This window comes from Cnephaeus nilssonii (assembly GCF_951640355.1).
Source record: "Cnephaeus nilssonii genome assembly, chromosome: 20".
Lineage (NCBI taxonomy): Eukaryota > Metazoa > Chordata > Mammalia > Chiroptera > Vespertilionidae > Cnephaeus > Cnephaeus nilssonii.
This window is the reverse complement of record NC_137091.1, coordinates 14,386,296-14,407,105: the sequence shown is the minus strand read 5'-3', so window position 1 is coordinate 14,407,105 and position 20,810 is coordinate 14,386,296. Positions and strand designations below refer to the sequence as shown.

At 51.0% G+C, this 20,810-nt stretch overlaps 1 protein-coding gene across 4 annotated transcripts; it reads left to right on the top strand.

Annotated features, from left to right (window-relative positions):
- The first annotated feature begins 9 nt into the window (after window positions 1-9).
- Window positions 10-20,653, top strand: SLC9A5 (solute carrier family 9 member A5). Of its 4 annotated transcripts, XM_079800346.1 has the most exons (18): window positions 10-90; window positions 173-313; window positions 590-1,562; window positions 4,796-5,098; window positions 6,639-6,802; window positions 7,000-7,078; window positions 7,362-7,539; window positions 8,105-8,325; window positions 8,531-8,733; window positions 8,957-9,046; window positions 9,144-9,214; window positions 9,944-10,073; window positions 10,529-10,617; window positions 10,778-10,904; window positions 15,129-15,299; window positions 15,785-15,854; window positions 17,022-17,156; window positions 20,187-20,653. In XM_079800346.1, the coding sequence occupies exons 3-18, from the start codon at window positions 1,376-1,378 to the stop codon at window positions 20,645-20,647; spliced, it is 2,679 nt and encodes an 892-aa protein (XP_079656472.1). In that variant the 5' UTR covers window positions 10-90; window positions 173-313; window positions 590-1,375; the 3' UTR covers window positions 20,648-20,653. The 4 variants fall into 4 exon arrangements, with proteins under 4 accessions (XP_079656472.1, XP_079656475.1, XP_079656473.1 ...); XM_079800347.1 differs by lacking the exons at window positions 10-90; window positions 173-313 and having other exon boundaries at window positions 347-1,562; window positions 15,788-15,854; XM_079800349.1 differs by lacking the exons at window positions 10-90; window positions 173-313; window positions 15,129-15,299; window positions 15,785-15,854; window positions 17,022-17,156 and having other exon boundaries at window positions 345-1,562; window positions 20,187-20,554.
- Window positions 20,654-20,810: the final 157 nt, after the last annotated feature.

Here is a 20,810-nt window from a genome sequence, read left to right as displayed (position 1 = left end):
TCTCCGGCGCGGCGGGCGGGAAAGCCCGAGCTCGCGCCCCGCCTCGGAGAGCGCGCTGGGGGCCGGAAGGCTTTCTTTGGGCGTGGAGCAGTGAGGCGGCGCTCCTTGGAGGGGTTGGTAGGGCAGGTGGGCGGACATTTCCTCAGAGAGTGGCTAGCCTGGTCTCCCTCAGTTTAGGGATGAGATGGTCCGGACTCCTTTCGTTTGAGGAATGAAGTGGATGGGATCCTCTCGTTTGGGGAAGCAGGGAGATGGATCCCTTTCAGTTTGGAGCAAGAAGAGAGAATAAATTCCACTCAGTTTGAAGGAAGAGGTGGGATCATTTCCCTTTAGTTGCGGGGAGAAGAGGGAGCGGTGCTCCGCAGTTCTGGGGAAAGGATGGGGTGACACAGGTTGAGGAGGGAGGGAAAACACGCTTCCCTCAGTTTTGGAGAAGAAGTGGGATGGGCGCCCCTCCGCTTGAATGCCAAGTGGAGACGGTCCTCCTCAGTTTGGGACGAGATAAGCCCAATGCCCCTCAGATTTGGGGGGAAAAGTTGGGTGGATCCCTCTTAGTTTGAGGGGAATTGGTAGTCTGTGTTTTCCATAGTTTAGGGGAAGGAGATGTGTCCTCTTGTTTCACGGAAAAGGTGAGAAGAGTTCCCGGTAGTTCGAAGGACATGAAGAGGAACGGTGCCCCTCGGTTTGGGAGATGAGGGGAATGGCCTCCTCCTCAGCCCGGAATGAGCCGCGCCCAGTCTGGGCCTTGGGTTTTCCGGGGACGTTGGGGACAGCGCTGTCCATCACGGCTTTCTGGGAGCGCCCAGTGCGCGTGCGCAGCTCTGGTCTGGGGCCCAAAGGGGGTCCCTGGCTCTGCTGGGCGGCGCGGAAGGCGCCGGCAGCGGCTGCGGCCGCGGCCGTGGCCTTGGTACCAGGGGCCAGCGGCTCGCCGCCGGGTGGGACTCGCCTTGGAGACCCGCCCCTTTTGTCTGGATCTCGGCCCCCTGGCCCTACCGCGGCGGGCTGCCACCTCCCGTGGGTGGGACGAGCAGGTGACTCGGGAGTGCTGTGGTCGCTCACAGCGCGAATCCGAGCGGGGGAAGGTTTTGGGGAGGCGGGTTGAAAGGGATAGGTTGCGGGACCTGGGGGAGGGCTGCACTGGAGAATTTCCAGAGCTGAGACTGGTCTAGACGGAAGGAGCCGGGGAGCCTGAGTACGGACGGGACGCCCGGGACAGGATCTCAGAGTCCGGACCTGGCTTGGGGGTATCAGATCCGGGATTGGGGGGAGCGCGTCCCACGTGCCTGTGACGCGGGGGCGGCCGGTAGGCGGCGGCGGCGGCGACGCGGGGCCGGCTGCCGCGCGGGGCCGGGAGGGCGACTAGGCGGGCGGCAGGATGCTGCGCGCCGCGCTGCTAGGGCTGCCCCTGGTGGGGGCGGCAGCGACCGAAGAACCCACCCAGGAGCCAGGGTCTCCGGGCGAGCCCCTCCCAGGGTTGGTGCTCTTCCGCTGGCAGTGGCACGAAGTGGAGGCCCCCTACCTGGTAGCCCTGTGGATCCTGGTGGCCAGCCTGGCCAAAATCGGTGAGTGCGTATGTCCGAGTGCCGGCCGGCAGCGGACCCGCCCCCAACCCCTAGTTCCCAAATCAGGGCCGCCTTCTGGCACAGGGCTGGGACTTGGGTTGTGATTCCACAATCCGGGCTCTCACAGAGTTCCTGCGTTGCCTCTTGAGGGTTTCCCTCCTCCCCTTCTCCTCGCGTGGGAGCTCTGAGGATTTGCCTTTTCCAGGGGTTGCCCTAGCTCTCTACGTCCCCATCCCTACACTCCTTTGCCCTCTCTGCTCCCCTCTTTCCCTTGCAATAAGCCCTTAGGTCTCGCTTCTCCACCAATCCCCAGCCACCCAGAAACCCCTGGCAGTGGTGAGGACGTGAGGGGACATTGAGGGGATGGTGTTCTTGGGGGAAACCCAGGCATCCTGGTCCCGAAGAACAGTTTTCCCTGGAGACCAGGTCCAAGTGTCCCACTCTTTCGGGATACTAAACTGTCACTTTTCCTCTAGTCCCCTAAAGATGTCTCCTTCTTGTGCCTAGCTGTGGGACCCCACCCCAGCCCTTCAAGTTCAGGTCTGCAGTCTCTTCCCACTTCAGGGCATAAGAAACTTCCATTTATTGGGGCCTTACTCTGTGCTGCCAGCACTAGATGCTTTCATACCCCCGACCTCCTTCAGTCTACACAACACTGAAGGTTATGCTTCAGAATCCTTTCCTTGAACAGTGCAGCTTTCCTAGCCTCTGTCCCCTCCTCCCTACTTCTGAGCAGCCAGTGGGCCCTCCTCCCACCAGAGACCCTCCTCCCTTTCCCTGTTGTTCAGACTCTGCTGTGGGGGTGACTAATTATAGCTGTGTTGCTACTCACTCCCCGTCTATGCTGGCACAGTCTGTACTCCAATCTCACCAGTACATGTAGGAATCACATAGACTCGAATTTGCCCCCTCCTCCCCCAGGGACACTGCTGAGAGGAGGGAGGCTGAGCAGGAACTGAAGAACTCTCCACTCTGCTGTGGCAGCCCATTGATAATGGAGAATGGGGCTTTAAATGCTGTCAGGGAGCCTAGTTCTGTCAGAGGACAGGCTTTGGTGATGGGTATTGAATTGCTGGGGTTGATGCATGCTCTGGAGATGAGAATGGAATAGGGTTCCTAGAGGAGAGGAGAGGGGGGAACCAAAGGTAGTCTGTGGGAGATCTATGACTGAACTTAGCTTAGGGCCTGGCAGCAAGGAGAGCAAGGCGAGAGGAGCCTCAGATTTGGGAGCCAAGAATTGGGTTTGCTGAGAAGTTTGTGAGCTGTAGGAGAGTTCCTGTCTTACTTAGGCTTATAGCAATGACTGTAGTTTCCCCCATAAATCATAGAATCATAGTGCTTTTCCTAGATTGGATGACACCTCCTCTGGAGGTAGGAGAAGAGAGCCTCCTTTGCATCAGTAAAAAAAAAAAAAAAAGCAAGGAGGAGAAAGATAGGCAGAATATCAGAATGTTCTGGGATATCCTCCTCCAGCTTCATTGCTAGGAGGTCCCCCCCGCCCCTTTTATTCAACAAATCTTTTTTAAAAATATGCTTTATTGCTTTTTTTTTTTTTGGTAGAGAGAGAAAGGGAGAGGGATAGAGAGATAGAAACATCAGTGAGAGAGGAACATCATCCATCAGCTGCCTCCTGCAAGCCCCTTACTGAGGATTGAGCTTGCAACCCTAGCATGTGCCCTGACCAGAATTGAACTAGTGACCTCTTGGTTCCTGGGTTGATGTTCAACACCTGAGCCACACCGGCCAGGCTCAACAAATCTTTATGTAGATCCCACTATGTGCCAGGCACTGTCCTAGGTCCTTTGGGGGAGGGGCTTCCAAAGGGCACTGTCTTGGCATTGAATCTCACACAGGCTAACATGGAGGCCTACCCCACTACCCACCACCCCAAGGGATTGCCTGGACAGAGGTGTTCACTCGTGGCCTCAGGGACCAAGAGGAAGCCGGAAGAACTTATTTTAGAGGCAAAGGTAGAAGTGGAAATAATGTTAGAAACCCATTTCATACCACCTTCTCTTTTCCTAGAGACAGATCTGTTATTATTTTGCCCCAGAGCCATATTTAATTAACATTTGAGAATCAGCTATTTATCCAACATCCTACTAGGCACATTTCCCACTATATCATTTTATCCTCACCCTGTGTAATGGGTATTTCCCCCATATTATTGGAGAAGAAATTGAAGTTCAGATAAATTAAATAATATGCTTGAGATCACACAATTAGAAAGTGATAGAGACAGAAGAATTAGAGATCTTCTGATTGTTAAACCCAATGCTTTTTAAAAAATATATATTTTTATTGATTTCAGAGAGAGGAAGGGAGAGAGAGAGAGAGAGATTGAAACATCAATGATGAGAGAGAATCATTGATTGGCTGCCTCGAGCCCACTACCTGGGCATGTGCCTTTGACCGGAATCGAACCCGGGACCCTTCAGTCCACAGGCCGAAGCTCTATCCATTGAGCCAAACCGTCCAGGGCTAAACCCAATACATTTTAAAGTACTGAGTCCTTGGTGAGCCTTTTAATGAAAAGCACATTGGACTAGCATTGTGCTCCTAGGAGGTATAATATTCATTATGGTCTAGTTAGGGAGACAGGACACAGTAATATAATAATAGGTAACATTTATTGAGTGCTTACTATAAAGGACTGGGCCAAATACTTTTGAGTAGATTGTCTTATTTAAACCTCACAACAGTTCTATGATATCATTACTGTTTTTATTCCCATTTTATTCTTGAGAAAACTGAAAGTCATAGAAGTGAAGTTATTTGCTCCAAAGTCACAGAACTAGTAAATCCAGGAGCCAGGCTTTGGACCAAGCAGCCTGGCTCCAGAGGCCCTGATTTTTACACCTATGTTATACATAAAAGTATATTGAGTAGCATTTGCTGAGGTTCAAATAATGGTGACGAATAAGGGAAATCAGAGAAAGGTGAGGTCCCCTGAATATGAAGTAGAGAGGAGGGGGAATTTCTGGAAATGGAAAAAGCAAGCAATGGTGTAGGTTACCATGGTAGCAGCACCAAGAAATAGACAACTTTTGTAGCCCTGGAAGGTTGGAGATTCTAGGAGTCCTGCATTTCTTTTCTCCTTCCTTGGTCCCAGGGTCAGGGGTCCTGACCTTGGATAACCTTCTAAGACTGGGAGGTTATAGGCCAGTGTGTGTGTGTGTGTGTGTGTGTGTGTTCTGTGAGCTGAAACTTCTGGCCCTCTTCTTGCATTGCAGTGTTTCACTTGTCTCGGAAGGTGACGTCTGTGGTCCCTGAGAGCTGTCTGCTGATTTTGCTGGGACTGGTGCTTGGAGGCATTGTCTTGGCTGTGGCCAAGAAAGCTGAGTACCAGCTGGAGCCAGGCACCTTCTTCCTTTTCCTTCTGCCTCCTATCGTGCTAGACTCAGGCTATTTCATGCCAAGCCGGCTGCTCTTTGACAACTTAGGTGCCATCCTCACCTATGCCGTGGTGGGCACACTCTGGAATGCCTTCACAACAGGTGCTGCCCTCTGGGGCCTGCAGCAGGCTGGACTTGTGGGTGAGTAACTCTAAGACCTGAGCTGGCAGAGGGAGGTTTTGCCAGACTCATCACCCAACTCTTTTCTCCTCCAGCTTTGGAGATCCCATGTTGGCAAGAGCCATACCGGAAGGCTCCATCTTGGGTCCCTCCTACCTCCCGCTCTGACTAGTTGGGTGTATGAGCAGGCTCAGACCCTCCCCCCACCCCAGATCCTCTGGGGAAGGCATTGCTCCAGATGGGCCCTCAAGCCTTCATTTAGGTCTTTGCCAGTTGAATCTGGGCTCCTACAACATGACAGATAATCAGGGACCTGACTCCCAGCTGTGTGTGGGCTGCCATGGCTGGGAAGCCTGTGTCTCCTACCCTGCTGCCTCCTACCCTGTTACCATTCTGCCACTTGCCAGCCCTGCTCCCCTGAGGCACAGCTCACCATTTCTTTGAGGGCCTACCATCCTGACTCACTTTATTATTTTTAATAAATACATAGTATACATTCACAAAATGCAAGACACTACACTGGGTGTTCTCTTTATTTATCCCACTGACTCATTATAGCAGCCCTGTTGAGGTATAATTTATCCCATTTAACGGATGAAGAAATAGAGGCCCTTAAACTTATTTAATATCAGGTCCAAGATTAGCAGGAGAGGTCCATTTTACTGAGGCTCTTTGCATTCAGGCTGCTGTGACCTGCTCCCCTTCTTCCTCATTTCCTGCGCCCCTCCCCCAAATTCATTCAATTCTGAATGTTGGTAATTCAGCCTTCTTCCAAGGTGCAAGGAAAAGTTTGCAATTTTCACTTGAGGACTCCATCCTGGTTTTCCTAATGGGTCAGTGAACTCCCTGAGCTGTAGGGAAGAGAGGACATGAGACCGTGATATTAATAGTAATCCTAATAATAGGGTACTTTTAATGCATTAGGCACTGGCTAAATGAAGAACTTTGTGGGGAAAAATACTGTTATTATTCCCAATAGATACATGAGGAAACTGAGGCTCACAGAGACTTGACATGTTCAAGTCTCACCTGTGGTGCTTTTCACATTCAGCCCTCATAGATGGAGAGCCTCTCTCCCTCCTGCTGGGAATTGGGAGGGTCGCACCCCTTGGGCTGAGAACCAAGGTGTGGGGGAAAGCACGCTCTTTTGTTCTCCCTAATAAAGCCAGTCAGCAGCAGCCAGTTTCCACCTGCTGGTGGTTATGATTACTGCTGCTGCAGTGTTTATTGTCAGTGCCACTTCAGCTTTTCAGGTTACACAGAGCTTTCTTAGCCCGTCTCCCAGGTTGATTTTTGCAGCAGTCTTGTGAGGTAGGCACAGGAGGAGGCATGGCTAAGAGGTCATGTGACAATGACAGTGCCAACATCACAGAGCTGGTGAGTGGCAACACCAGGCCTTAGGCTTAAGTCTCTTGATTAGCAGGCTGATGCTCTCTATCATCCCAGGCCCTCTCTCGGTGTCCTTGTTTTAACACTGGGGTGGAGTTTGGGCTTGTCACAGGGAATGCAGTAGGAGACTCAGTACATCACCAATTACTGCCCCCCATCTGTCCCTTGAAAGCCCCTAGAGTGCAGGCTGGCTTGCTGGACTTCCTGCTGTTCGGGAGCCTCATCTCAGCAGTGGACCCCGTGGCTGTGCTGGCTGTCTTTGAGGAGGTGCATGTCAACGAGACTCTCTTTATCATCGTCTTTGGCGAGTCCCTGCTCAATGATGCAGTCACCGTGGTGAGAGTGCTCAGCTGGCTGCCATTCCTGATCCCAGGCCCTCCCCCCAGCTCTGAGTGGTTGGGTGTATGAGCAGGCTCAGACCCTCCCCCCACCCCAGATCCCCTGGGGAAGAAATGCAGTCTTAGCGCTCCCCTTCTCCCAGCAGTCCCAATTGCTGCCTCCCCCTCGTTCCTGACTCTCCTTTTCTCACTCAGGTGCTGTACAAGGTCTGCAACTCCTTTGTGGAGATGGGCTCTGCCAACGTGCAGGCCACTGACTACTTGAAGGGAGTCGGTCAGTATCTCCCCACTTTCAGCTGGCACTGCAGGTCTGCCTCCCCTGGGTTGCTGCATTCCTGTCCCCACTGCATCAGGGCAGAGGAGGCTTTTCAGGCCGCCTCATTCCCTTCCCTCCTTTAAGGAGAAATGGGCCCTGAAAACCTAAGAAGGAGGGTCTTTCTTGGGATCCTGCTCCCCGGGGAGTGCAGTGGGCATCCTCCTCCACTCCCTGCCAGGCAGAAGTCTTGTCAGCCCGGGTTTGGTCCAGGGGTCATGCTGACAACCCACTCCTCCCCCAGCCTCCCTGTTTGTGGTCAGTCTGGGCGGGGCAGCCGTGGGCTTAGTCTTTGCCTTCCTCCTGGCCCTGACTACACGCTTCACCAAGCGGGTCCGCATCATCGAGCCACTGCTGGTCTTCCTCCTCGCCTATGCAGCCTACCTCACTGCTGAAATGGCCTCCCTCTCCGCCATTCTTGCGTGAGTCCTGGGGAACTTGCAGGCAGGCAGCTGGGAGGGGGCACTGGAGATGGTTGGCCCTTATATGGACAGATGCAGGGCCCTGAGGAGTCCATCGGTTCCCCTCAGCCCCTGTGGTAGTGGGAGCCTCAAACTCCCCTTGGGAGACAATAAACCTCAGGTAACGTTCTAGGATCTGTGTCCAGAACTTTCCTGGGGACCCCAAAATCCAATCTTCCTCGCTTGAAGTGCTCTGTGGGGTGTGGGCTGAGGTGGAATTGGCTTCAAGGCCTGGTGCCACTGGCTGGGGTGGCCACAGCAGTCCCCAAGGTGCCTCAGAAAGTGTGCTATTCAGAGTATGTTTCTCCTACCTACCCCTTTAAGAGGCACTGAGCAGGAAGCCTGGAGATATGAACCCTTATCCTAGGACCACCTCTAGCTATTCTTGGATGGTCTCCATGCCTCCTGGGCGGAGAGTGTGACATCCTGTGATGGGCCACACCCTCTCCTGTAGCATGTTCAGACCCCAGAACTGTGCCTCCTGAGACCCCTTCTCACTTGCCTTGTCTCTCCATTCTTCTCCCAGGGTGACTATGTGTGGCTTGGGCTGTAAGAAGTATGTGGAGGCCAACATCTCCCATAAGTCACGCACAACTGTCAAATACACAATGAAGACTCTAGCCAGCTGCGCTGAGACGGTCATCTTCATGCTGCTTGGCATCTCAGCTGTGGACTCTTCTAAGTGGGCCTGGGACTCCGGGCTGGTGCTGGGCACTCTCTTCTTCATCCTATTCTTCCGAGCCCTCGGTATTGCATTCCCACTCTCCTTCCTGCCCCTGCCCCAGCTCATCTCCCAATCTGAGTCCACATCCTTGTAAATTCCTAAGCCTTCCCTTGTTACTATCCCCTCCCAGCCCCTCTGTCAGACCTTAGCCCAGATACTTGGTGCCATCCACTGCCAGTGCGCTCCACTCCCAATCCCCTGCTCCTACGGGCCTCCCTCCTGCTGTAGGTGTAGTCCTGCAGACGTGGGTGCTGAATCAGTTCCGGCTGGTCCCTCTGGACAAGATTGACCAGGTGGTGATGTCCTATGGGGGCCTGCGGGGGGCTGTGGCCTTCGCTCTCGTCATCCTACTGGACAAGACCAAGGTCCCTGCCAAGGACTACTTTGTGGCCACTACTATTGTGGTGGTCTTCTTCACAGTCATCGTGCAGGTGGGAGAGTCCACAAGATTGGTTGGGAGAGGGCGTGGCAGGTCCTGGGGGAGGCTTGGAGCCTTTGGGATAGGGGCTCTTCTTCCTGTTGCGGGTACAAGGGCCTTCCTTCCCAGACCTTGAATGCACTGAGGTCAGGATACAGAAGCTGAAGCCTAATTATGGGGAGAGAAGCACATCAGGGAACTAGGTAGGACAGGGCTCACCTGCTGCCTGTCTGTAGGGCCTGACCATCAAGCCACTGGTCAAGTGGCTGAAAGTGAAGAGGAGTGAGCATCACAAACCTACCCTGAACCAGGAGCTGCATGAGCACGTGGGTACCAGAACCCCATCCCTCCACCTGTCCCTCTCTCCCTTTTCCTATTTTGAGCAGAGTCCTGATCCAGTCCCCCTACCCACCCCCCTTCTAGACTTTTGACCACATTCTGGCTGCAGTGGAGGACGTTGTGGGGCACCATGGCTATCACTACTGGAGGGACAGGTGAGGGAGCTGCCCCGAGGCTCCTTCAGCAGCAGCAGCCCCACCAGCCAGGGCAGCATGGGGGATGTGCCACACTCCTGAGAAGGGACACAGCGGGCTCAGGCTGGGTGACCTCTGCCTGAACCCCTCCAGTGGCATCCCAGTACTCTCAGGATAAGACAGGGCCCCCCAGTGAGGCCTGCCTGGCCCTGCATGGTCTGGCACCTGCTGGACTCCACCTCATTGTGCTCTGTTCTGTCTTTGACCATCTGCCTGTTAATTACATGGATCCTGGTTCAGAGCTTCAGGACCCACCCTGTTCCTCCCACCCTGGCCACTGGGATGTTTACACATGTAGTTCTCTCTACTAGAACATTTCCTCGCCTCCCTTTCACCTGCTTAATCTCTGCTCATCCTTCAGATCTCACCACAGCCATCAAGTCCTTAGGGAGGCTGTCCCTGGCCTCTCTGCTAGGACAAATCCTTATCACTCTCAGTAATTATTCTTTGTAGTTCTTGTCACGGTTGCAGTTTTACAGTTATTTGTACTAACTTCAGTTAGTGGCAGGCTTTTCCCATAACACAATTAACTTCCATAAGGGCAATGACTAGCTTCAAGATTTTTCCTGACTGAGGCCCATACAAAGAGAGCCAGGCCAGCACTGGTAGCGTCCCTGCCCCATTTGAGGAAGGGCCAGCTGGCCGGGCCATGGGAATGGCACTCAGGGCCGGGCCTGGCATCCTCTGTAGGTGGGAGCAGTTTGACAAGAAGTACCTGAGTCAGCTGTTGATGCGGCGGTCAGCCTACCGCATCCGGGACCAGATCTGGGATGTATACTACAGACTCAACATCCGGGATGCCATCAGCTTCGTGGACCAGGTGGGTCTGCAACCGGTGGTGGGTGAGCAGGTGGCCAGGAGGGCAAGGCGGGAAGGGGTGACTGACAGCAGACTCAATGGTCTTGTGGAGTGGCAGCTGCAGGAACCAGCCTGGCCTGATGCTGACGTTCAGAGTCTGGCAGACAGCAGAGAAAGGTGGGAGTCAGCTAAACTCTGGTTGATAGTTCAACCCTATCTCGTCTCAAATGTGGTTCAATTCTTATCACTAGGCTTGTGACCTTGGGTAAGTCACTTACACTCTCTGAGCCTCAGTTTCCTCAACTGTAAGAAAGTGGAAATAAGAGTGCCCCGTGCCACAGAGTTTTGAGGATTCATTAGGTAAAGTTGAGTCTTGACCATCAAAAGAACAGAATGTGTTAACTATTGTTATTTTTGTTGTTGCCCTCTGACACACTCAATCTGATTGTCCGCTGACCTTTGTCTTGGTCCCTCCAGGGAGGCCACGTCTTATCCTCCACTGGGCTCACGCTGCCCTCGATGCCCAGCCGCAATTCTGTGGCAGAGACCTCTGTCACCAACCTGCTGTAAGTCCCGGAGCCTGTTTCCCCTTCCTCAAGCTCCTCTCCCTTGGGCCCTCTCTCTGAATCACTTCTGGGAAAGTGTGTGAGCACCTCCGCTTCCGCCCTTCCCCTGCCCTGTGCCTCCTGGCCCTTCCCCGGCATGCGTGCTCCCTGCTTCTTGCAGGAGGGAGAGTGGCAGTGGAGCGTGTCTGGATCTGCAGGTGATTGACACAGTACGTAGTGGCCGGGACCGTGAGGATGCTGTGATGCACCATCTGCTCTGTGGAGGCCTCTACAAGCCGCGCCGCAGGGTGAGAGCAGCCAGGGAGTAAGAGTTCTGAGGGGGTGAGGGTGATCTGAGGAGGCCCTGATCGCAGGCTCAAGAGGCGGTTGGCACCAGCTGTGGGGGGTTATAGATGCCCAGTTGAAGAGTGGGGGCTTCGTCTTGTCAGTAATAACTTTCAGCTTTTCTTTTCTGAGTAAGGGCTGGTCTGATACAAGCGCTGTTTAAAGATGTCTTCCCTGGTAGCAGAATGCAGGTCAAATAGGAGGGGGTGAGTTGAAAGGCTGTGTGAGCCAGTTGAGAGGCTGAGTGAGTTAGTCAGGAGGCTGGAGTGCAACACGGGATTAGAGCTGGGTGGTGGGAAGGGAGAGGAGCATAGGACTGGGTGGTTGGCCCTGGAGGGGAGAGAAGGAGATGGAGAACAGAGGGCTGGATGGGGTCAGTCACAGACGGAAGCTGGAGTGCTGAAAAGGCCTGCGGGACCAGCTTAGCATGGGGAAGGCAGACACTATTTTAGGTAACGTGAGTTAGTCAGGTGCAGGTTGTTTGTGAAGTTCGGGGGCTAGAAAGGCCCATCCCCATCCTGGAGGGAACCTATCACATCCCCACAAGGGGGCAGCAAGCCATTACCTTGAACTTTCCTGAAATGGGGAGCCCGCTGTTACCATCTCTGGCAGTTTTAACAGTCAAGGCTGTTTCTACCATTGAGACAGAATTGGCCTCCTTTTAACTTGCTCCCACTGGTCCTGATTTAACTCCCTGCAGCTCTGCAGAATATATTTTCAAAGGTTTCCAGGCAGTTCCCTTCCACAGGCCTTCTGCCCTGAGGCCAGCATTTCTTCTTCCTGCTGTGTCTTCTCTGGTCCTAGAAACAGGCCCACACTGGAAGGTGCAATTCTAGCTGCCATTAGCTGTGGCAGGGCATGGAGCCTCTCTTACCTTTCTAGTTCTAGAACTTGCCATTCTCTTCTTGTAGCCCAGAATCCCTTCAGCTTTGGCTCACCACCCTGCGGCCCCATATTGTCCTTACAATCAGACAAACCCCCAGTGTCTTCTTCAGTTAATGGGAGTTTAACCCTATCTCATCTAACTTATTTTGTTTAATATATATATTTAGAAAGGAAGGGAGAGGGAGAGACATGGAAACATCAATAACGAGAGAGAATCATTGATTGGCTGCCTCTTGCACACCCCTGTCTCCTGGGGATCAAGCCTTGACCAGGCACGCCCTCTCTGCCTGTCTGTAGGGACCAAGCTAATGCTCAACCCTGAGCCATGCCTGCCGGGCTTGTTTACTTTTTTCTAATGGAAAATTTCACTCATCCACAAAACTAGAGAGAATAAAATAACTCATTTACCGATTACCCAGCTCCAGTAATTATCAATGCATAATTTAATCTTATATTCTGGATCCCCAAACCCCATCCACACTTTGTCGCAAAGCAAATTCCATATATCATATCATATCATATCATATCATATCATATCATATCATATACCATCTCTAAATATTTCAGTATGTGTCTAGGTGCAAGAACTCTCTTAAAAGACACACAACATACTACCATTATCACTTACAACAGTTAACAATAATTCCTTCTCACATCAAATATCCAGTGTTCCTAAATATCTTTTTCCAGATGGTTTGTTTAAATCAGGATCCAAATAAAGTCCACACACTGCATTTGGTAAATTTGTCTCTTTATTTAAAAAAAAAAAACTATAATATTTCCTTCTCCCTCCTTTTATCTCCTTGTTATTTATTGATTGAAGAAACTAGATACTTTGTCTCAGAGAATTTTCCATTTTACAGATATTGCTGATTATATTTCAGTGGTGGTTTTTAACTTGTTCCTCCCTCCTCTATGCTTCCTGGTAGTTAAGTCTAGAAGTGTGGTCATATTCCAGGAACATTCAAGAAGTATGCTATGTGTTTCTTACTGTGTCACATCAGGATGTACATAATGATTTGTTGTCTATGGATATGTGTGTGTGTAAGATTGGTTAGTGGGGTCTGTCCAACCTGTTCTTACATAATTTAAAAAAAACAAAACTGGAGTAAGATTGTGCTTATCCCTGTTAAATGTCATCTTATTTGATTTAGCCCATCATTCCATCGTTTGGATCCCATGTCTGCCACCAAATATCCGCTCAGATTCACATCATATGAAAATTTGCTAACCTGTTAACTCTGTATTCATCCAAGTCAACATAAAAATGTTGAACAGGATAGAGCTGAGGACAGAGCCCTGTGGCATCCTACTAAAGACTTTCCTCCAAACTGACATGGATCAAGCATTTTTGGGGTATGGTTACTCAACCGGTTCTGAATCCACTTAGTTATACCATAATATAATACATAATTCCTCATGTTCTCCACAGAAATATCATCAAGGAGAGACAGGAGTGTCTCGTATGCAGTTAGAAATCTATGATTATAGTTTAAGAGAGAGATAAGGGCTGGAGATAGATTTGGAAGCATTCTTTATCACAGGTTTCCTCACCTGGCTACATCAGAATCCCCTGGGGAGCTTGCTGGAATACACATTCCTGACTTTACCTCCTACAGATTCTGATTCTGTCGTATGAAATGCAAAAAAAGAAACTGTGTGTTTAAATTTTTAAAAATATATATATTTTTATTGATTTCAGAGAGGAAGGGAGAGAGAAATAGAAACATCAATAATGAAAATCATTGATTGGCTGCCTCTTGCATACCCCTACTGGGGATCAAGCCCGCAACCCAAGCATGTGCCCTGACCAGGAATCGAACCATGACTTCCTGGTTCAATCAAACCTCAATCACTGAGCCATACCGGCCAGGCAAGAATCTCTGTGTTTAATACCTCCCCCTGGTGATTCAAATGCTGCTAGTCTGATGGCTGGTGTTTGGGAACCACAGATCTCTATCACCGGGCTAACTGAAGCTGAAAGGAATGGATATCTTTGCTGGGGAGAGTATTTAGAAGGGAGAGAGGAAGGCCAAGGACAACACTGTGAGGAATGCACATGGAAGAAAAGAAGGGGGAGCCAGCAAAGGAGGAGAGAGAAGGAACCCTGGGAGTAGCAGATGGTGTCCTGGACGCCTGGGGCAGAAGTGGGACTGGCTGCTGCACAGAGGTCAGGCCAGCGCTGAACTAGGGGCCATGGCACTGGTGACCAGGTAGAAGGTAGCACTGGGGAGTTGCAGACCCTGAAGTAGTATTTCTGGGAATAATGGGTATGAGGGAAAGTGTCAATCAAAGTAAAAAAGTCTGGCAGCAAATGGGAGGCAGTGGAGTCAATGGAAAGGTTTTTTTCAAGGAGGTAAGGGGCAGTGGTGAGGGAGGGATAGAAGAAGCAGGAGAGGGAGAAATAGGAGCAGGGAACTGATGGAGGCAGCCAGGAGTGAGCTGAGCAAAGCAGAGGCTGGGGTGGAGAGCGAGGACTCCTCCCTTTACCTCCCGAGAGAGGGGCACCTCTGGGTGAGTATGTAGAGGAGGGCAGATGGGAGACTTGCAGGGAGCTCTTAGAATTGGTGCAGGGAAGCAGAACATGTGAGGTATAGGAAAGGGGAAGACTGGGAGTGGGAGGCAAGGCAAGATGCTCCGGAATGGTGGAAGTACTTGGGAGGTTTCCACTAGATAATGAAGACTGCCAGAGCCAAGGGTAGAGATGGAGGCAGTCTTAGGCACGTGTGTGGCAGGTTTTTATGAGAAAGAGTTGGAAGGAGCAGTTGATGGGATTAGTCCTGAATTGGGCACAGGTGGTTGTTGTATTGAGAGGGTTTGGGGTGTCAGGAGAGAGATGGGGGAGTTCAAAGTGCTGCCCGAGGTATCCTGGAGGTGGTTGTAGGAATGGCGAGCTGGAGAGTTCCACCTGGAGAGAGAATCCTGTGTAGCCAGAAGGGGGCGTGTGAACCAGGCAAGTGGACAGGTTCATAACTGGAGGTGCAAAGAAAGAAGTATCCACCCCCCCCCCCCCCGTGGTCTCATAATAACCCCCTGCTTCTGGTCACTTTAAATCAGAGAGAATTGGGGAAGGGCAGTAGTGGAGAGGGGAAACCAGACTTGGGGGACTAGGTTTTGGGGTAAAGGAAAGTTTTTCCCCAGTGAACTGAAGATACAGACTGGCTGGATTCCTATTATACTTTTGTTTTGTTCTTGAAAAACTGGGCTGGCAGGGCCTATGGTGACCATGGGGCTGTGGCCTGGGATTCCTGTGGGAGGCCAAGGCACCCAGCCTCATGGCGGGGTGGGGCTGTCATTGCCAGTACAAAGCCAGCTGCAGCCGCCACTTCATCTTGGAGGACGCGCAGGAGCGGCAGGACAAGGAGGTCTTCCAGCAGAACATGAAGCGGCGGCTGGAGTCCTTCAAGTCCACCAAGCACAACATCTGCTTCGCCAAGAGCAAGCCACGACCCCGCAAGGCTGGCTGCAAGAAGGCACGTGCTTTCTTTGGGACCTCTGTTTGGGGCTGGAGACTGACCGCATGCAGTTTTGAGCCCCCCAAGTGTTGGAGTCCAGCCCAGGGAGACCCTTAGTTGCATAATACTCAGGGACTTAGTGGCAGCAGCAGTCTGGGTTCCCTTTTGCATCTTCCTGGAGCCCCCAAAGGGCAAGGTGAGGAGGCCTTCAGAGGGAGATCAGCCTGTTGGCCATGCAGTCACCTGCTGGAGGCAGCAGGACTTCCTACCAGAAATGAAACGAGCAGGAGAAAGGCAGATTCCTTGGAGGGGGCAACTCCATAAGCCCCTAATTCAGCCCAGACTGGGGTATGGGTTACTCAGACTCCACACTTGCCTGGGGGGCCCAGGGATGGTGGAACCACTGGGATTGACACAGATCCCATCCCCTGCTGTGTCAGGAAGACAACAGGGTTGGGGTTGGAGCCAGGACCAGAGGCTTAGGGTTTTTTCTTGCTTCTTAGAAGAATGGTGTGGCTAACACTGCAGCTACCAATGGGAAATCTCCTGGAGACCTGGGCTTTCGGGACACAGGCAAGCAGGGAGTGGGGGAGGGGGAGGCTGAGGATGGGAGGGGGAGGGAAAGGGCAGGGACCCATCAGCCAGAATCCCGGAGGATCTACTTTGTGCTGTATTCAGTGCCAGAGCTGGGGTGCTTCCCCTCAGGGACTAGATGGGCACACTTGATTTTAAAGCTGGATGTGTTCAAAGCAGTTATTAGACAACTAGAAGCCTGGTGCATGCATTTGTGCACCAGTGGGGTCCCTCAGCCTGGCCTGTGGGGATCAGGCTGAAATCAGCTCTGACATCCCCCAAGGGGTCCCAGATTCCGAGAGGGTGCAGGCCAGGCCGAGGGACCCCAACGGTGCATGATCGGGGCCAGAGAAGGACTGCGGGAGGGCTCCAGGGCATGTCCGGCCCTGGCTTGCCCAGTCCCCAATGGGGGTGAACAGGGCAGTCTTGCTCAGTCCTGATGTGCGTATCATAGTGACTGGTTGAACAGTTGAACAAATGGTCGGACACTTAGCATATTAGACTTTTATTATTAGGATTTGTGACAGGAGGTGTCTGATAGCTAACTACAAGTTACAGGCCCTGAGGACGTGGAAAAGGTGTCACAGAGAAGGGGAGAGCTTGGTCTGAGCCTTGAAGGATGGGGGGAACCTGGGGCCCAGTGTCTCATCTGCAAAACCAGGATGAGCTGAACACTGATGGGCCTTCCAGCTCTCCAAATGCTCATGTTTTTTTCTTTTAAATATGTTTTTATTGATTTTTAATAAAATTCCTATCTTTCTCTCCCTGGCTTGTGCAGGGAGAGAAAGATAGGAATCGAACCTGGGACCTCTTGGTACACGGGATGATGCTCAACCCACTGAGCCATACCAGCCAGGTCAAATGCTCATGTTTTCAATTGATGGGATCTGGGGCTGAGAGGATACAATGGGAAAGCTAGAAAGTGTGACTTCCCTGATGGCTTCCTCTGAGGACTCTGCTTGCCCAGTTTGCCTCCTTGGGATCTGTAGCTCCGCTTCCCTTCCTTGCAAGCACCCAACCCCCAGGCCAGTGCTGAAGCAGCCAGAGGAGAAGCAGGCGCCTCTGCCAGCTGTGGGCTCTGCTTCGGGGGAGAAGGAACTGGCTTGTGCAGTACCAAGAGGCAGCTGCTGGGCTGGCCATCCCGACTCAGCTCTTGTCCCTATCCAGCTGCTGTGATCTTAACTGTGGAGTCTGAGGAGGAGGAGGAGGAGAGCGACAGTTCTGAGACAGAGAAGGACGACGAGGGGATCATCTTTGTGGCTCGGGCCACCAGTGAGGTTCTGCAAGAGGGCAAGGTCTCAGGTAATGGCTTCCTCCCTGCCTCCCTCTCTTCTGGAGCAAGCTGGAGCTGTGCAGTTGGCTTCTCCCTTTTCACTCACGGTCTCTACTCCAGACAACTCCCTTTCCCCCTTCACTCATTTATTCACCAACCTGCATTTACTGAGCATCGCCTTCATATCAGACACCTGACGTACATGATTTGATTCAACCCTCACAATGACCAAGAAGGGGAAACAGCTCAGAGAACCAGGACTTGGGACTTGTCCAGTATCCCACAGCAGGTCCAGAACTTGACTCCAAAGCCCACAGCCTTTTCACTACCACGCTGTCTCCCTTTGTAGTCTGGGGAGGAACATGAGGTGACAAGCTAATACCTGGCTCTGTTGTGACCCATGCTCAGCACACCTGCCCTCAGGTAGAGCCCCTGTTGTGGGTGGCAGCCTTTCTAGAGGTAGAAGCCCGAATTCATAGAAATGGGACTGTTGTGGCTAAATAACACTATTTACTTGTTTCCGTATGTGGAGAACGAACCCACTCATAAATATCACTGCTAGTTGACTCAAGCACCCTCAAGTGTCTTTAAAAGTTTTTTTTTATTGTAGAAAATTTCAAAATATACATTAGATAGGATGGTAAAATGAACTCCCATTGATCTGTTACCCAGCTTCAAGAATTATCTACTTCTAATCAATCTTATTTCATCTATACCATCATTATTCACTGAGTTCTTTTAAACACACACACACACACACACACACACACACACACACACACACACACACACATATATATTGATTGATTCCATAGAGAGGAAGGGAGAGGGGGAAAGAGATAGAAACGTCAGTGATGAGAGAGAATCATTGATCAATTGTCTCCTGCATGCCCCACACTGGGGATCAAGCCTGCAACCTGGGCATGTACCCTGACCAGGAATCGAACTATGACCTCCTGGTTAATGGGTTGATGCTCAACCACGGAGCCACACTGGTTGGACTGAATGGGTTCTTTTGAAGCAGATATCCAATATATCACTTCATCAATAAACACTCCAACACGTATCACTAAAAGATGAGGATTCTTCTTTAAAGATACAACCATAATACAATTATAAAACTTTAAATTGTGGTTGTCAAATATCCAGTTAATGTTCAAATTTCCCTGATTGTCTTAATATTTGTTTTTTACAGATTTCTTCAAATAAAAATCCAGACAAGACCCACATACTGCATTTAGTCAAAAAGCCTTTTTTAACCTTTAGCAATGGTTCTCAAGGGGGTGGTGGTGGAGAGATTTTTGCCTTTAGAAGACATTTGGCAATGTCTGGACACATTTTGGGTTGTGATGACTTGCATTGAGTGGGTAGAGGCCAGGGGTGGTGCTAAACATTCTACAATGCACAGGCCAGCCCCCACAACAGAGAAGGATCTGTGCCAACATGTCAATGGTGTCAAGTTTTTATAGGTTCCCCCAAACCTCTGCCACCTACTTTCCCCCCCTTGCAATGTATTTATTGAAATAACCTGGTTGTTTTGTTCCATAGTCTTTCCTTGTCGGGATTTTGCTAATTGTATCCAAAAAGTGTCATTTAGTATGTTTCGCTATTCCTTATATTTCCTTTACTTATTTTTATTGGTAAAAATCTTTAAAAACAGAAGGAATTATTCCATTCAGTGAGTGGTTCCTGGCCACCCTTTGACCCCTTCTTCCTGTATGTTCTCCCGCAACTTCTCTAACTTTGTGTGTCTAGACTCTGTCTCATTTTCTTAGCTATCTTATATTTCCTCTAAACTGGTAATTACATCTAGATCAGATTACAGTTTTAAATTTTTGGTAAAAATATTTTATAGGTGGTAATGGTGTACTTCCTATTGCAACACATCAGGAAGCCCATACCATCCAGGTGTCTTTTTGTGAAGTTAACATTGACCACTGGGTTCAGATGCTGTTACCCTGAACCCTGCATTATCAAGTTCCCTGTCAGCTTTTCATCGACTGGTCTTAGCAGCCACTGATGATCATGACCAAATCCAACATTTCACTGGGGGTTGCACAATGGTGATATTCTACATTTATTTTTTGGGGGTCTGCATTATTAAGCAACTTCCTTTCATCAATTACTTAGTTATTTTGAGATATAGTTCATACAGGAAATAATGGATAAATGCTTGATTTGTTCCCTTTTGTTTATCAGTTTTCAGACCATGAGTTAGTTCCCTAGTGTCCAAAGGTGAACACTGAAAGTTTTTGTTGTTTTAATTTCATTGTGGTAGTTAATATTTCAGGTCTCTCCAGGGAGGCATTTTTATTTTCAATCACAGTATCAGTACATTTTATAATATACTCAATCTAGTCTAGTTTATTGGGCTGCTCAGGACTTTATCAATGAGCAGACACATACTGATCTGCAAGGCATTGTGCTTGACATTGGCCAGAGAGCTTCTCTTTCCCAGGTTTCCTCTTTCAGAACCTCAGACTTCCTGTCCTACAGGGGCTGAGCCTTCCATCCTGGCTGCCAGCATTCTGGGATTTTCAGCTCATGTCCTCTGTGCTCTGGCACTTTCTTTTTTGGCACGGCTTTAGTCTGCTATTAGGTTTGTATGAGCTCACACTCCTGGGCTCTGTCCCACCAGAGGGCTGTGGTGGGTGCTCAGACAGGGCTCCCAGCAGCAAAGCCTTTGGCTGGAGACTTGAGATCTTCCTCACCCTCGCTGCCATCTCACCCTGGGATGGGGCTTGGCAGAATGTGGTTCCTGAGACTGCAAGTCGGGTGAGAGCTGATTACCGATGGGGCTTTTTTTCTGCCTGGCTCATTGCTTTCCTATTTCAAAGGGTATTTGTTGAGCAACTACGATGTGCCCAGCCCTGTGCTAGATGCCTGGGATACAATGGAGAGCAAAACCAGCTGTGGAGCTTCCCTTCAGCAAGGCATTCATCAAATAATCACACAAATGGATGTAATATGGCAACTGTGGAATGATTTTAGTTATGAAAATGTATAGTTGAGAATCCCATTGTGTTGGTACTGAGTGTGTGTGTACTCTCTTTTCCCAGGGAGCCTTGAGGTGTGTCCGAGTCCACGTATCATCCCCCCGTCTCCAACCTGTGCAGAGAAGGAGCTACCCTGGAAGAGTGGGCAGGGGGACCTGGTGGTCTATGTATCCTCGGAAACCACCAAGATTGTGCCCGTGGACATGCAGATGGGCTGGAACCAGAGCATCTCATCCCTGGAGAGCCTGGCATCCCCGTCCTGCACCCAGGCCCCAACTCTGACACGTCTGCCTCCCTGCCCGCTGGCTGCTGAAGAGCCCCAGGCCCCTCTTGACCCGCGCCCGAGCTTCGCCTTTCCCCCGAGCCTGGCCAAGGCTGGCCGCTCTCGCAGTGAGAGCAGCGCTGACATCCCCCGGCAACAGGAGCTGCAGCCCCTCATGCAACATGAGGACCAGTCGCATCTTAGCCCAGGCACTGCCAGCTCTCACTGGTGCATCCAGTTCAACAGAGGAGGCCGGCTGTAGCCCAGGGACTCGAGGGGGCGCAGGAGACTGGAGTCCCCGTGGGAAGTTCCCGCACAAAGGGCAGAGGAGCCCACTCAGCCTGACATGGGGTCATAGGGGCCTGGACTGAAGTAGCAACTGGGCTCCTTAAGGGCAGGTCAGAAGGGTCTCCTGGGCTGGTCCT

Bases quoted from the DNA above. Each gene is read 5' to 3' on its own strand.
- SLC9A5 (XM_079800346.1), top strand. From the start codon at position 1,376: ATGCTGCGCGCCGCGCTGCTAGGGCTGCCCCTGGTGGGGGCGGCAGCG. The intron at 8,734-8,956 runs GTGGGAGAGTCC...GCCTGTCTGTAG, and splicing joins TCTTCACAGTCATCGTGCAG to GGCCTGACCATCAAGCCACT. The intron at 15,855-17,021 runs GCAAGCAGGGAG...GTCCCTATCCAG, and splicing joins CCTGGGCTTTCGGGACACAG to CTGCTGTGATCTTAACTGTG.